Consider the following 12,500-nt stretch of genomic DNA (forward strand, 5'->3'; position numbering starts at 1 on the left):
TATAATTTCTAATTTCTAGTTCCTGATCGTTAAACGGCTACAGGAGGTCAACCGATAATGGTATCTGTCACCGCCGCGAGTACCGATACCTTAAAATAAGACTGGTATTGGCACCGATACCGATACCTGGTATCGGTAGTCGCCCATAGTCAGGATGGTACCACACCTCTACCTCAATTTGAGCCAGGAAAAATCCTGGCAATTGGCAGACCTTTTAAAGAAGGTGGGCCGGATGGTGTGTTCAAACTATACAACGATCACACTCCTCAGCCTCCCTGGTAAGGTCTATTCAGGGGTGCTGAAGAGGAGGCTCCGCCAGAAAGTTGAAACTCGGATTTAGGAGGAGCGGTGTGGTTTTCGTCCCGGCCGTGGAACAGTGGACCAGGCTCTACACCCTCGGCAGGATCCTCAAGGGCACATGGGAGTTCGCCCAACCAGTCCACAAGAAAGTTTTGTCAGGTAGGGATGGGAATCGAAAACCGGTTCTTGTTGAGAACCGACTCCCAGTGTTTCAATTCCTTGGCATCGTTTGCCGTTTTTGCTAACGATTCCCTTATTGGTTCCGTGCTCGCCGAGCAACAAACATGGCGCCATGCTCGAAAGTTTGTTGACATCTTTCAAGAAAAGCTAACAGCCCAACTTGCAATGTTTGCAAATTGGATATTTCGTCTAAGGGAGGAAACACTACCACTATGCAAACGCATTTGGACACGCAGCATGACTGCTTGTCGTGTTTGGGAGCGCTCCGGAGTCCCGGTGGGATCAACACAGCAGCAACGGCCGCCACCAATGCAAGCGTTCTTTCCTATCAACACCCCAGGTACTGGTAGCAAGCATATTAGCGCCATAAAGTTTGCCTTTATGTAAAATGTGCCGTTAGTACAGGTAACTGTTAATGTTAAAGCCTGTATCTCACTAAACGGTGCCGGCTTGCGAGGGTAAACGCTGCTGCCCGCGTGTGGTTTTTTTCATCAGGGTTCATTCAAGGTTGCAAAGCGTGAAAAGACGTACAGAACAAACCATGACTTAAAGGCAACACTCACTACTGCCACACAACCACACTGATTCTGCTCACGGGAGTCACACACTAGTCTACTGGCTGTGTAGCCACACTACAAGTCTGAAACCGACAAGATCCCACCGATCATCATGTGCTGGATGCCAAGAGCACCGCATCCGCACTGGTTGTCAGGGAGGCGGGACAAAAAAAGAGGCAAGGAAGGGAGCGTTTTTGTGAATGGAGCATGCAGGACAAGTGTGGTTGTGCCACTACATGATAAACATGAGTGCATAACGCGCTCCCAGCTCGGTAGTGATTAAAATATGATTCAGTAGCCAATTAGTGCTGTATTTTAATTTATTTACATAGATCAGGTAAATACAGCCTATTTTGTGAATTAATTTGAGGATGACATATTGTTGTATTATTTTATCAAACACTTTATATTGTGTTTGAGTACATCATATTCATTTTCTACTTTAATGTGATATAGTACTATGCATTCTGAACAGTCAGGTTTTGTTCCTCCTTCGAGAGGGTGGGGGAAAAAAAAGACACACAGCAGGAGCAGCTGCCAAAGCCTGACTTCTATAAAAAGATATAGGCTATTGTCCGTCCCAAACACCTGATCGATCCTCACTAAGGCTGCATTCAGACTGCAGGCATATCTGACTCCAATCAGATTCCTCCTCAAATCAGATTTTTAGGGCTGACTGTCCAAATCTGATCTGGCCCTGTTCAGACTGAGCCACATTTTGCTGTAGCAACGACATCGAACGGAGGGGACGCCCAGCGCGTGTAGTGTTTGACGTCATTGCAACGCTCTTACCACTTTGTACTTCTCTCAAGCGCGTTAAGTGATTTTCTTTTCTTTTTCTTTCTTTCTTTTTTTTAACGACTATATGTCTATGGCTAAGGCCGGGCACTTAGTCGCTATTTCCAGTTGTGCATGTGAAGAACTGATGGGGTAGCGAGACAGGCCTCAGGACAAGTAACCTAAACTTTCACTGTATTTACAGTCGACAGCGCAGTCAAGGCCTTTGACTGCCGAGCAAGCGAGGAACCAGCCGGGCAGCAAACCGATTGGATATTGACAGTGTGGGCGCATTGGATTTTTGCACGCGTAGTGACGTCACAGACGGTCAAATCCGTTCTGACTGTTTTGAGCTGAGACGCATCCTGTCCAAATCGGATATGAAAGTTATGAAACTACCTCCCGCATGTGGTTTCAATCCGCCCTGCAAAAATCTACTTTCATGTGCTTTGTGACTGTTCTGACTACAAAATCCACTTTCAATCTGGATGGGCTGAAAATCGGTTTTGAGCTGGCAGTCTGAACAAGGCCTAAATGTATGTGCACATCCCCACTTATGCCCAAATCGTACTCTGAAAATAGGACAGTCACAATATTTTTTTGTATACTTTATTCACGTCGCCGTTGCCTATGACGATGTAAATGTAAGGAGGTGGCTCCCGTCCATAAAATCCAAAATAAATGTGACTTTTAATATTTTTAGAGTATGATTTGCGGGAGGGGATAAGTACAGAAGTGCACATACATTTGGTGAGGATCAATCACGGTTTTGAGACAAAGGTAGAAGTCATGCTCGCTGGTGGCCCATTGACAGCCACTATGTATTTTTCTTCTTTTTTTTTCCCCCTCGATGAAGAGCCTGAATGTAGTGCAAGCTAAATTATGGCAATACTCGATGACGCAATATAGGCCATATTGATCATGTCTTTAACACAAACATAAGTTTATTATTATTTTAAACCATATATCCATCCATCCATTTTCTTAACCGCTTGTCCTCACAAGAGTCGCTGGAGCCTATCCCAACTGGCTTCGGGCGGTATGCGGGGTACACCCTGACTGGTTGCCAGCCAATCGCAGGGCACACAGAGACGAACAACCATTCACCCTCACAATCACACCTATGGACAATTTGGAGTGTTCAATTAACCTGCCATGCATGTCTTCGGAATGTGGGAGGAAACCGGAGTACCCGGAGAAAACCCACGCAAGCACGGGGAGAACATACAAACTCCACCCAGGAAGGCCGAAGCCCAGACTCAATCTCCCGTCCTCTGCACTGGGAGGCGGACGTGCTAACCAGTCAGCCACCGTGCCGCCCATTATTATAAACTTTCAATATACATACTTTTTTAAGTCAACAAACAAATGTCGCATCTGTAGGTATATAACTCCATACATCTTTACCTTCAACACTGGAGCGCAGTTGTAATAACCTCGGGGGATCGAGTGGTAATTATTCGTCGTCCATTGCGTTAGAAAGCCATCAAAATTTTCAACATCCTCATTGTCTACAAACATATTTCTTAACAGTATGTCATTGTCAACTCCTTACACTGATTTTAATTCCTCCCGCGCCGTCGTCAATTACGTAATTTATTTCATAACTCACGCAAATCTGCATCAACCATAAATGCTCAAATAAAATTGCAGGACATGCTATGAGGCCCGCGTCACCCTTTCGTGCATATTCTGATGTATTTAATTGGCTAAGAGACCAATAATTGGTCAAAACAAAATGACATATCCGCTCTCACGACTTTAACGGTAGAAGCGCGGTCCTGCGCACCCAGCCTTAATGGGTTAATGCCTGTTTAACTCTTTGACTGCCAGACGTTTTCAGAAAAAGGATGCTGTGGGTGCCAGCCGATTTAAGCATTTTGACTGATCTTTCAAGGTCCACTTTGGACTATGGAAACACATCCTACCAAATGAAATATTGAACTATCATCTTTCATCAGAAAAAAAAAGTTTGTTTCTACCTTATTCCGTTCTTCAGTAATCAACAATAGAAAATGGTTAGTTTCACCCAAATGCGCTTGTTTTGGACCAAAATATGGAGAAATCAAGCTTTTAGTGAAACGATGTAATTTCATGCACTCTAGTGAATTTTACACTTCTTTTTGTCCATGAATGATGCCACAAACACCTAAATAGTGCTTTACTTCTATAAAACACTACCACCAACAATGAAAAAGTGTTTTTTGATAGCAAAATACGTTTATTTACATTCAACAGTGTAACAATTTGACAAACTATTTACAAATGTGTGCAACTGTGGTACTATTTGCAATTATGTGGATGTTTCAACTACAGTTTTTCTTTTTGTGTAACACTCCCCTGCGTGCAAGGAGACGCAACAGGATTTGCACAACAGATTAGTTTCACTGCGATTGCCTCTTCGCGTGCAGACGCTACACTTTCTTGCCGGCCGTTTTTTCCGGGGAATAGCAAGTATATACTGCAGTGTGTGTTGCCATCAAGTCTAATATCAGGATCATGTTACGGTTACGTTACGGTGGTGTTACGTCTGGCTTCCTCATGTCCTTCAGTTGCTATACCGGGTGGTAAGAGATGTTCTGATCCATCTTATCCACTCCATTCATGGTGGCATCGTAGTCCAGAACCAGTGTCTTCTCCGTGATCAGACTGTACCCACTCCTCCGATGAATATGCATTGGACTCGGGGTACTCTTCATCGTCCGATTGAACGTCCGCCTGTGCTCCGCGTTTTCCGGCGTTAGCATCGCTAGCCGGTGAGGCTTTATGACGTGATCATAGTCACGCGTCAACGCCTCCAACTTCGGCATCAACCTCAGGAGTCACCATCATCATCATCATCAATGTGCATTGGTCGATGCTTTTCGACTACTCTTCATCGTCCGATTGAACGCCCGCCTGTGCAGAAGTGCTCGGTTGTGCTCCGCGTTTTCCGGCGTTAGCATCGCTAGCCAGTGAGGCTTTATGACTTGATCATAGCCGCGCGTCAACGCTTCCAACTTCGGCGTCAAGCTCGGAGTCACCATCATCATCATCGTCAACATCAATGCGCTTTTTAGTATTGATCGATGCTTTCCGTCTTTGAAAAAAATGCTCAAGCGTGAGCTGCTTGCAACCGGTCGCCATTGTTGCTTCATCAGTCATTGTCCCCTCAACACTCTAGCTCCGCCTCACGTCTTCTACTGACGCCCACCCAATCTTGTCCAAAGAGAGTCATCGCTGCCATCTAGGGGCCAAAATGAGTCATTATACGAACTAGATCTGCTTGATACTTTCAGCACAGCTGGCCAAGGCTTTCCTCCACCCGTTTCCAAAAAAACCCCAAAAAAACATAGTGAACGTCTTTTAACGTCTTTGGCGCCCTTCCGTAGGTTTTTACTAAACGTTATTTAACGTTTTTGGCAGTAAAAGAGTTAAAGGGGACTAATGAAAAGGCGCTATAATTTTGTACGGTAATTGTTATAAGAATTATATATAAGAAAGGCAGGTTTTATTCTTTATTACAACTGTACGGTACAACAACTAAAATGGAGAATGGAAGCCAAGTAGATATTGTTAAGGTATTGTAAACAGAAGATAGACCACTGATAAAAGTAAAATAAATAAACAAAGTGATTTCACACCCACCATTCTTAATGTATGTCAGCTTTTATAGATTGATAAGGAAGCCTACATTATTAACGGTTAATACATTGATAGACTTTTTTTTCTGTCTGAGTTTGAAATGACCGACTGCATTTGAATGCATGTCGCGGCTCGCCGAACGCTGTCAATGTTTGTGCTCCCATTAGTGGCTAGTTGCTAACACCGGAGACTTGTGCCGTATCATACAATGACAGACTAATTAACTAGCATTTTTAATTGTAGGGGTGTGAATTGCCTAGTACCTGCCAATTCGATCCGTTTTTTTTTAACACCCTTAAATACAAGTAACAAGGCAATTGCGTCTACGTCAATGTATTAGTTGGAAGGCTTTTATCCCGATCCGTGGCGTATTATTTTTTGACCAGCACTGGTTGTAAAGTTGGTCACATTTGCTGGTGAATTGGTCGTAATGAACGCTGCCTGCACCTTTGTCAGGTGAACAAATTATCTTGTTGATAACCCACACAGTAAATTTCATACAGTACATTTTACTCTAAAACGGCTATATTTGGTCCCAGTCTAAACAGTAAAACAGAGTAAACTTTACACTTTTTATATAACATTTGCATTTACTCTTTTTCGAGTGTAAATTTTACTTTGTTTAAACTGGGACCAAATGATTTGTGAATTGGTATTGGGTATACTTTTCATAAATTAATGCTTTAACATGATAATAGTCATATTTTTATTGGAACTCTTAAATTAAAGTATGTTGCCTGTAAAAGAAAGTGAGTCAGTTGAATTTACAAAATACATGTATCTCATGGCACATGGTCAGGATGATACCACCTCTGCCTCAGTTTGAGCCAGGAAAAACCCTGATCTGAATAATCAAGAAGTTTTTAATCTGCTAGCATCCATAAAGGAACAAAGCCAAGATAGAGGTATACAGTACCGGCCAAAAGTTTGGACACACCTTCTCATGCAATGCATCTTCTGATCTTCTGTTATGATTCAGTTCTGTAGGGTTGGGATTTTCTTTGATCTGGGGTATTCTTGTTGTCTTTTGTCTGTGTGATCAGTGTTTTGTTATGCGTTTCTTGTCTCTCCCTTTGTCTTGTCATGTGTAACCACGTCCACATGTGTGTGTGTGTCTTCCCTTCCCCGTGTGTTGACCAATGAGTGCCCTCAGCCACTTGGGTTTCACCCAAGTGTGTCTTGATGAGTCAATCAGCGTGAGTGTATTTAGGCCCCGTCCACACGAAATCCCATTTCAATGTATCCGCACAAGTTTCTTGCCGTCTGGGCAGCTCGTCCACAGGGTGGCGCCGTTTCGGCGCTTGACATCACTTTTGGAACCGGGTTCCAGAGTGGAAAGATTTCAAAACGTGCCCCGTACATTCCAATCTGGACACCATGTGCGGGATACTCCTCATGTGATGATGTCGTGGTCGCAGCTCGATGACGACACATTGATTTGGTTTGATGACGTATGCTCCAACTCTCGCGTGACTGTGCGCAAATCGCCAGTCTGTCAACAATGGCATATAGCTGTGTCGTAGTCGTTTTGCGCAACCTCCTTAGCTTTTACAGCAAAATATTTTGTGTAATGTTGTTGTACTGGAATCACCTGCCATTGTCACTTCTCCTGTGTTCGTCTCACTGATCTGTATAGAGGCTACTACTGGATAGCCGATAGCCCGTGCAAGACATTAAAGCGACAGGGCAGCCATCTTACTCCTCCCATCTCGCGAACAGACTACTGTATAAACTATACGTACATGTACAGCTCATAGGCTAGTGTATATGTATATGTGTGTGTGTGTGTGTGTGTGTGTGTATATATATATATATCTCAATGGTGTCATTAATATCACGTTAACTTTAAGTGCCTTGAACGGCACCAATTTTTTTAACGCTTGATTAACGACCGCTCCTTATTTGGAAAGCCTCTACTAAGGGAATTCCAGTCACGACGCAGCAGAAACGTCAACAACAAAATTAACCAAAATAAATGCAGTGTATTGGGCTGGAGATACAATACATAATGTTTAAGGGGCAATTATTCGAGTGGAGGAGCCATTTGGACTGTGTAGCACTTCCACCTTCCCTGCTTTGACAGAACGCACTCGGTAAGCGCCGCTGTGAGGGATTAGCAGAGAGCTAGGTTGCTACAGCTCTCTAAAAAATATCCACTCTCAACCCCTGTGAGAGCCAAGAGACGAATGGATGTTGTGTTGTCACTTGGAGTGACTCCAAGCCACTTGATCTTTTGATGTGAGGCGTATTTTATTTAGCAACTCCAGAAAAGAGCTTGTTAACTGTAACATCAATATCGTCTTCTGGTTTGTTGCGGTAAAGCAGCGTCACTGCTTCGTTGCAGTAAAGCATGAACGTCACTATACAATGCGCATCCGAGAACTTAACAAAATAAAAGCATTCAACATCGGTCAAAGGAGTCACTTTAATACAATTTAGCAGTAATAAATTAAATAATAATGCATATATTTGTGGAAACTGGTGTCAAGTTGTATTTTAACTAAGGATGCACGATAATATCGGTGGCCGATAATTATCGGCAATTATTAACCAATTTGACGTCATACAGATAAACCGGATAATAAAGAAATCAGCCAATAGCCACATTGGTCCATCTGTTGTGGTTGTGGCTCAAATTGTGCCCAACTCCTCAACCCCTCCCCTTTCCTATGATAGTGTTGCATATTTATGACGTCATAATGTGCGTGGCCCCGTGTGTTCTCAGAAAATGCATTATGGCGACAGTGTGGGCTTTCTTTATTGTGTCTCCCAAAAATGTTACCCTCACACTTTTTTGTTGCATTTTCAAAACATGACTTTTTTTTGTCAAATTCAAAATAAGTTACCGGTTGTCTTTGAAGCAGAGATGTCAATAAAATTCAGTTTTAAAGTGCCTCACATGTTTCAATGTATTTGTAAATGTTAGACTTAAAGACTTAAAGGCACTGTCCAATGTTTTGACTCGGAAATAAACACTTCTTAAATACAGGATGTTTAAACATGAACTCCTTTTCAATCTACACCTCTGGGCTTCTGTTAATGTGTGGTGGTGATTTTGTCCTCAGATTAGATAGCTCTTAATATGAAAAGAACACACCGATTTTGTCTGGTTCGTCATGAAGTAAAGTTGCGGTCATTTTACAATGTGCATCCATATTGGACTTGACGAACTAAAAACTTCAAGTTGTGCAAAGGAGTCATTTTAACACAATTTAGCAGTAATGAATTAAATAAGAATGCATATATATGTGGGGACTGGGGTCAAGTTGCTTTTTTTTTTATACAAATTTAAAAATTTGCAGAATTTCACAAGTTACTTCATTTTTTTAAATTAGTCAGCTCTTAATATGAAAAGAAAAAAAGCTGTCACAATTGTCTTACAAACACCATTATGCCATGTAGTTACAGAAAATGACCAACACAAATCAATGTCACACTCGTTTTTTTTACAGTACAGTACATATTTTTCATTTTAAAACAATTTTATGAATTGTTATGAATTTACTGTACCAATGACTAAAAAATGCAACCATGTTTCTATTAGGTTAACATTTCTTCCCACTTTAATGTTGACAAAAGTATGAAAAAGTAGGGAAAAAATGTACATTGAAATGCAAATTTTGATATAAATTGAGATATAAAATGTGCGATTAATATGTGATTAATCGTGAGTTAATTGATTAAAAAAAATTATTGATTGACACCTCTAATATATATATATATATATATATATATATATATATATATATATATATATATATATATATATATATATATAGTGGTTCGTCGTCTTCGCTGATTCTTCTACGCTTTCTGTTTCTCCCTGTGGCTGCGCCACTCCTGACTTGGCATACACATTACAGCCGTTAAACGTTCTCAGCATCTTCTTTTGGACACACGCATGTCTTGAAACGTTTCTGTGTATACAAGATTATTTCGAGGAACGAAGCCGGCTTTGCTTCCATATGAACAGGGCCTCAATCTGCTGTTTTTGCTTAGCCACAGTGTGTGCATTGTCATTGTCGTATGTTGTGTTTGGTCTCGTAGTCAAGTCAAAGCCACTACCTTTCAGGTCAAGCCACGGCCAACTAAAGTCAAGCCACGGCCACAGCCAGCCAAAGCCAAGGTACAGCCACAGCCAACCACAGACAAGCCACAGCCCACAGGCAAGCCAGGTCAAGCCAAGCCACTTTCTATTAAAGTCGAGTCCAATCAAGTCCCGGCTAGTCCAGGGGTAGGCAAGTTCGGTCCTAGAAAGCCCCAGTCCTGCATGTTTTTTATGTCTCCCTCCTTGCACACAGCTGAGAGGCTCCTGCAGAACAAAATTATGAGGTGATGATTTGAAACACCTGGGCAGGAGACACCGGAAACATGCAGGACTGCGGCTCTCTGGGAGCGAACTTGCCTATCCCTGGTCTATTCACTCCACGTTTAGTCCAGTCATGTCATCTCCCAGTTGCTGTTCAAATTCTTGGCTAAGTTAAATAAACTCACCACGTTCACACATTCCCTGTTCACTGTGCCTCCTTTGGGCATTTGGGTCCACATCTCAGACTACCATAAAACTTTCACAACTATTTACATTGTAGATTCTCACTGATGGCGTCAAAATTGTGAATGAACTAATGTGGAGTGATGTACTTAAAAAAAGGTGAAATAATTGAAAACAAGTTTTATATTCTGTTGTGTGTGTTTTTTTATATAGTCACCCTTTGCTCTGATTTATTTTTATTTTATTTTTTTTGCACTCTTGGCATTCCCTCGATGAGCTTCAGGAGTAGTCACCTGAAATGGTTTTCCAACAGTATTGAAGGAGTTCCAGAGATGAGAATGCCTCGAGTGTGCAAAGCAGTAGTCCGAGCAAGGGGTAGATATTTTAAAGAAACTAGAATCTAAAACATGTTTTCAGTTATTTAACCTTTTTTTGTTAAGTAAATAACTCCACATGGTGTTCATTCTTAATTTTGATGCCTTCAGTGAGAATCTCCGATGTAAATAGTAATAAGAATAAAGCAAATGGCACACTGAATGAGATGTGTCTAAACTTTTGGCATGTACTGTACATATAGTAGTTATTGCTGCTAATCATATAAACATTTTAGAATTACAGCCCACCTTAGCATGACTCCACCCATCCGGATTGCTCGTTTCCAGTCTTTCAGGGTGGCTTTTCCAGAAATATGTACAAACTGCTTTGGGCTTATCAGCTGATGATCATACTACGGAAGAGAGTATTGGCGAGGTATATATTAGTTTGTTGAAAGAAAATTAAGACACACTATATACAAAGTGTAGCCTATATACAATTGTGTTGAGAATACAGTGTTTGTTCCTTCATTTATCACAAGGGTTACAGTCCAGAAATTACCCTCAATAAATGAAATCAGCAAAATACAATTAGACTTTTGGTTTTTGGTCCTTTTTTTTTTCTTTTTGGTATGCCAAACACTTGTTAAACTTAATAAATGTAACTTTTAAAATGCAATATGACCATTGGAGTAAATACCAAGCTGCTGATTATAAGCTGCATTCATACTTTTGTTTGTTGTTCTTTTATTTCCTGCCTATTTCTGAAAATGTGTCCATGAACATTTTGTTTTGAATTTACATTAAAATACAGTGGTAACCCCAATTTACGAACTTAATTGGTTCTGTAACCTCGTTCGTAAGTTGAAACATTCTTAATTCGAGGTAACTTTTCCCATTGAAATGAATTGAAAATTCATTTAATTCGTTCCCCAATTACATTTTATGATATATTTATATAAAATGTTCTAATTTTAATTAGTGTGCGGTTGGAAATAAATAAAGTACAACATAAAAATAAGTAAAAAGTATACATCATCACTATGAAGAAATCACATACTAAACAAACAAGTGCTTATTGTGCTTTAACTTTATGTGAGGAGGAGAGAAGGACAACAGCTCCTCCACTGAAAAAGAGTCTCCTTCCAAAATAAGCAACATAACAATCGTATTCCCGTTTTCCGTTTCGTCTGTCTATTTCTATGGGGTTTTTCCCGTTTGGACCCAAAAAAAAAACGATCCCTGGAAATGTGCCTTTGACACGTTAGTGACATTTAAAGCAGTTGTTGATTGGTAAAAGCGAGCGTGGAGGGCGAAACTTACGGCAACACACACAGCAGCTTGCTCCCGTATGTACAGTATGTATCTTTTTTTTCTTCCTCAAATTAAAAGATGCTCCAATACAGTAAATAGCATACATATCATAAATAATTGTTTTTGCCACATTCATTGAAAATCTAGGGCAGACGACTGTAGTGCTGTCACTACCGAATATTTTAAGAATCGATTAATCTATCGATTATTTAATGGATTAATCGAATAATCAGATTCATTTTAATTCTACATTAAAATGTATTACAAAAGCATTTCCCCCCTATTCCTGTTTATTAACCAGTGATTGGTGTTTATTTCGTAGTTAATTTTCGTATAGTGATTAAAAAGACAGAAACTGATGTTGTACTATGTTACCAGTTCAGTCATTGTTTTCCAAAGTAAATAGACAGATGTTTGCAAATGTCGTATTTTGATTACAGAAGATAGTCCGTCTTCTTTCATGAAGGACTACAGAAATCGGTGAATAATTACTGTTGATATGCCAAAATCTGAGGATTTGGACAATTTTAAATAAAAAATGGTTCCAAACGATTACTCGATTATTAAAATAGTTGTTGATTAATTAGATAATCGATTAATCGATTAATTTTGACAGCTCTACTCGGGTGCGGTGAGAGAGACCACACACACGCGCACACACACACGTGCAAACACAGCGGCCGCTGTGTGTGCACGTGCGTGCCAGCTGCTGTGGAGGACACATTGAGTTTTCTGTAGGGTTTTAGGACATTTACAGCTTTTAAAGGGATAGTTCGGGTTTTTGGACATACATCTGTACGGTATCCTCACCTAAAGTAGTGTGCAATCAGCACTGACAGCGTCCTGTGACCCGAGACCCGTTTTCTTCTCAAAATAATTTGTGTTCAAAAGAGTGAGAAATTTGCATGACAAAACTGCACATGAAAAAAAACTCAGACGCGC

General features: G+C 40.8%; 1 protein-coding gene across 5 annotated transcripts in view; it reads right to left on the bottom strand.

Moving 5' to 3' along the window:
* gmeb1 (glucocorticoid modulatory element binding protein 1) overlaps window positions 1-12,500 on the bottom strand; it is a 59,571-nt gene that overhangs the window by 38,205 nt on the left and 8,866 nt on the right. For all 5 annotated transcript variants that reach the window (XR_015091061.1, XM_086062015.1, XM_086062014.1 and 2 more), the window contains one exon: window positions 10,554-10,657. Coding sequence is in view for 4 of the 5 variants with exons in the window: in XM_086062015.1 (XP_085918141.1) it covers window positions 10,554-10,657 (104 nt within the window). In the remaining variant the exon portion in view is untranslated. The remainder of the gene's footprint in view (window positions 1-10,553; window positions 10,658-12,500) is intronic.

The sequence above is a fragment of the Leptonotus elevatus genome, chromosome 19 (assembly GCF_054856555.1).
Source record: "Leptonotus elevatus isolate MCC_2025b chromosome 19, RoL_Lele_1.0, whole genome shotgun sequence".
In the NCBI taxonomy this organism is placed as follows: domain Eukaryota; kingdom Metazoa; phylum Chordata; class Actinopteri; order Syngnathiformes; family Syngnathidae; genus Leptonotus; species Leptonotus elevatus.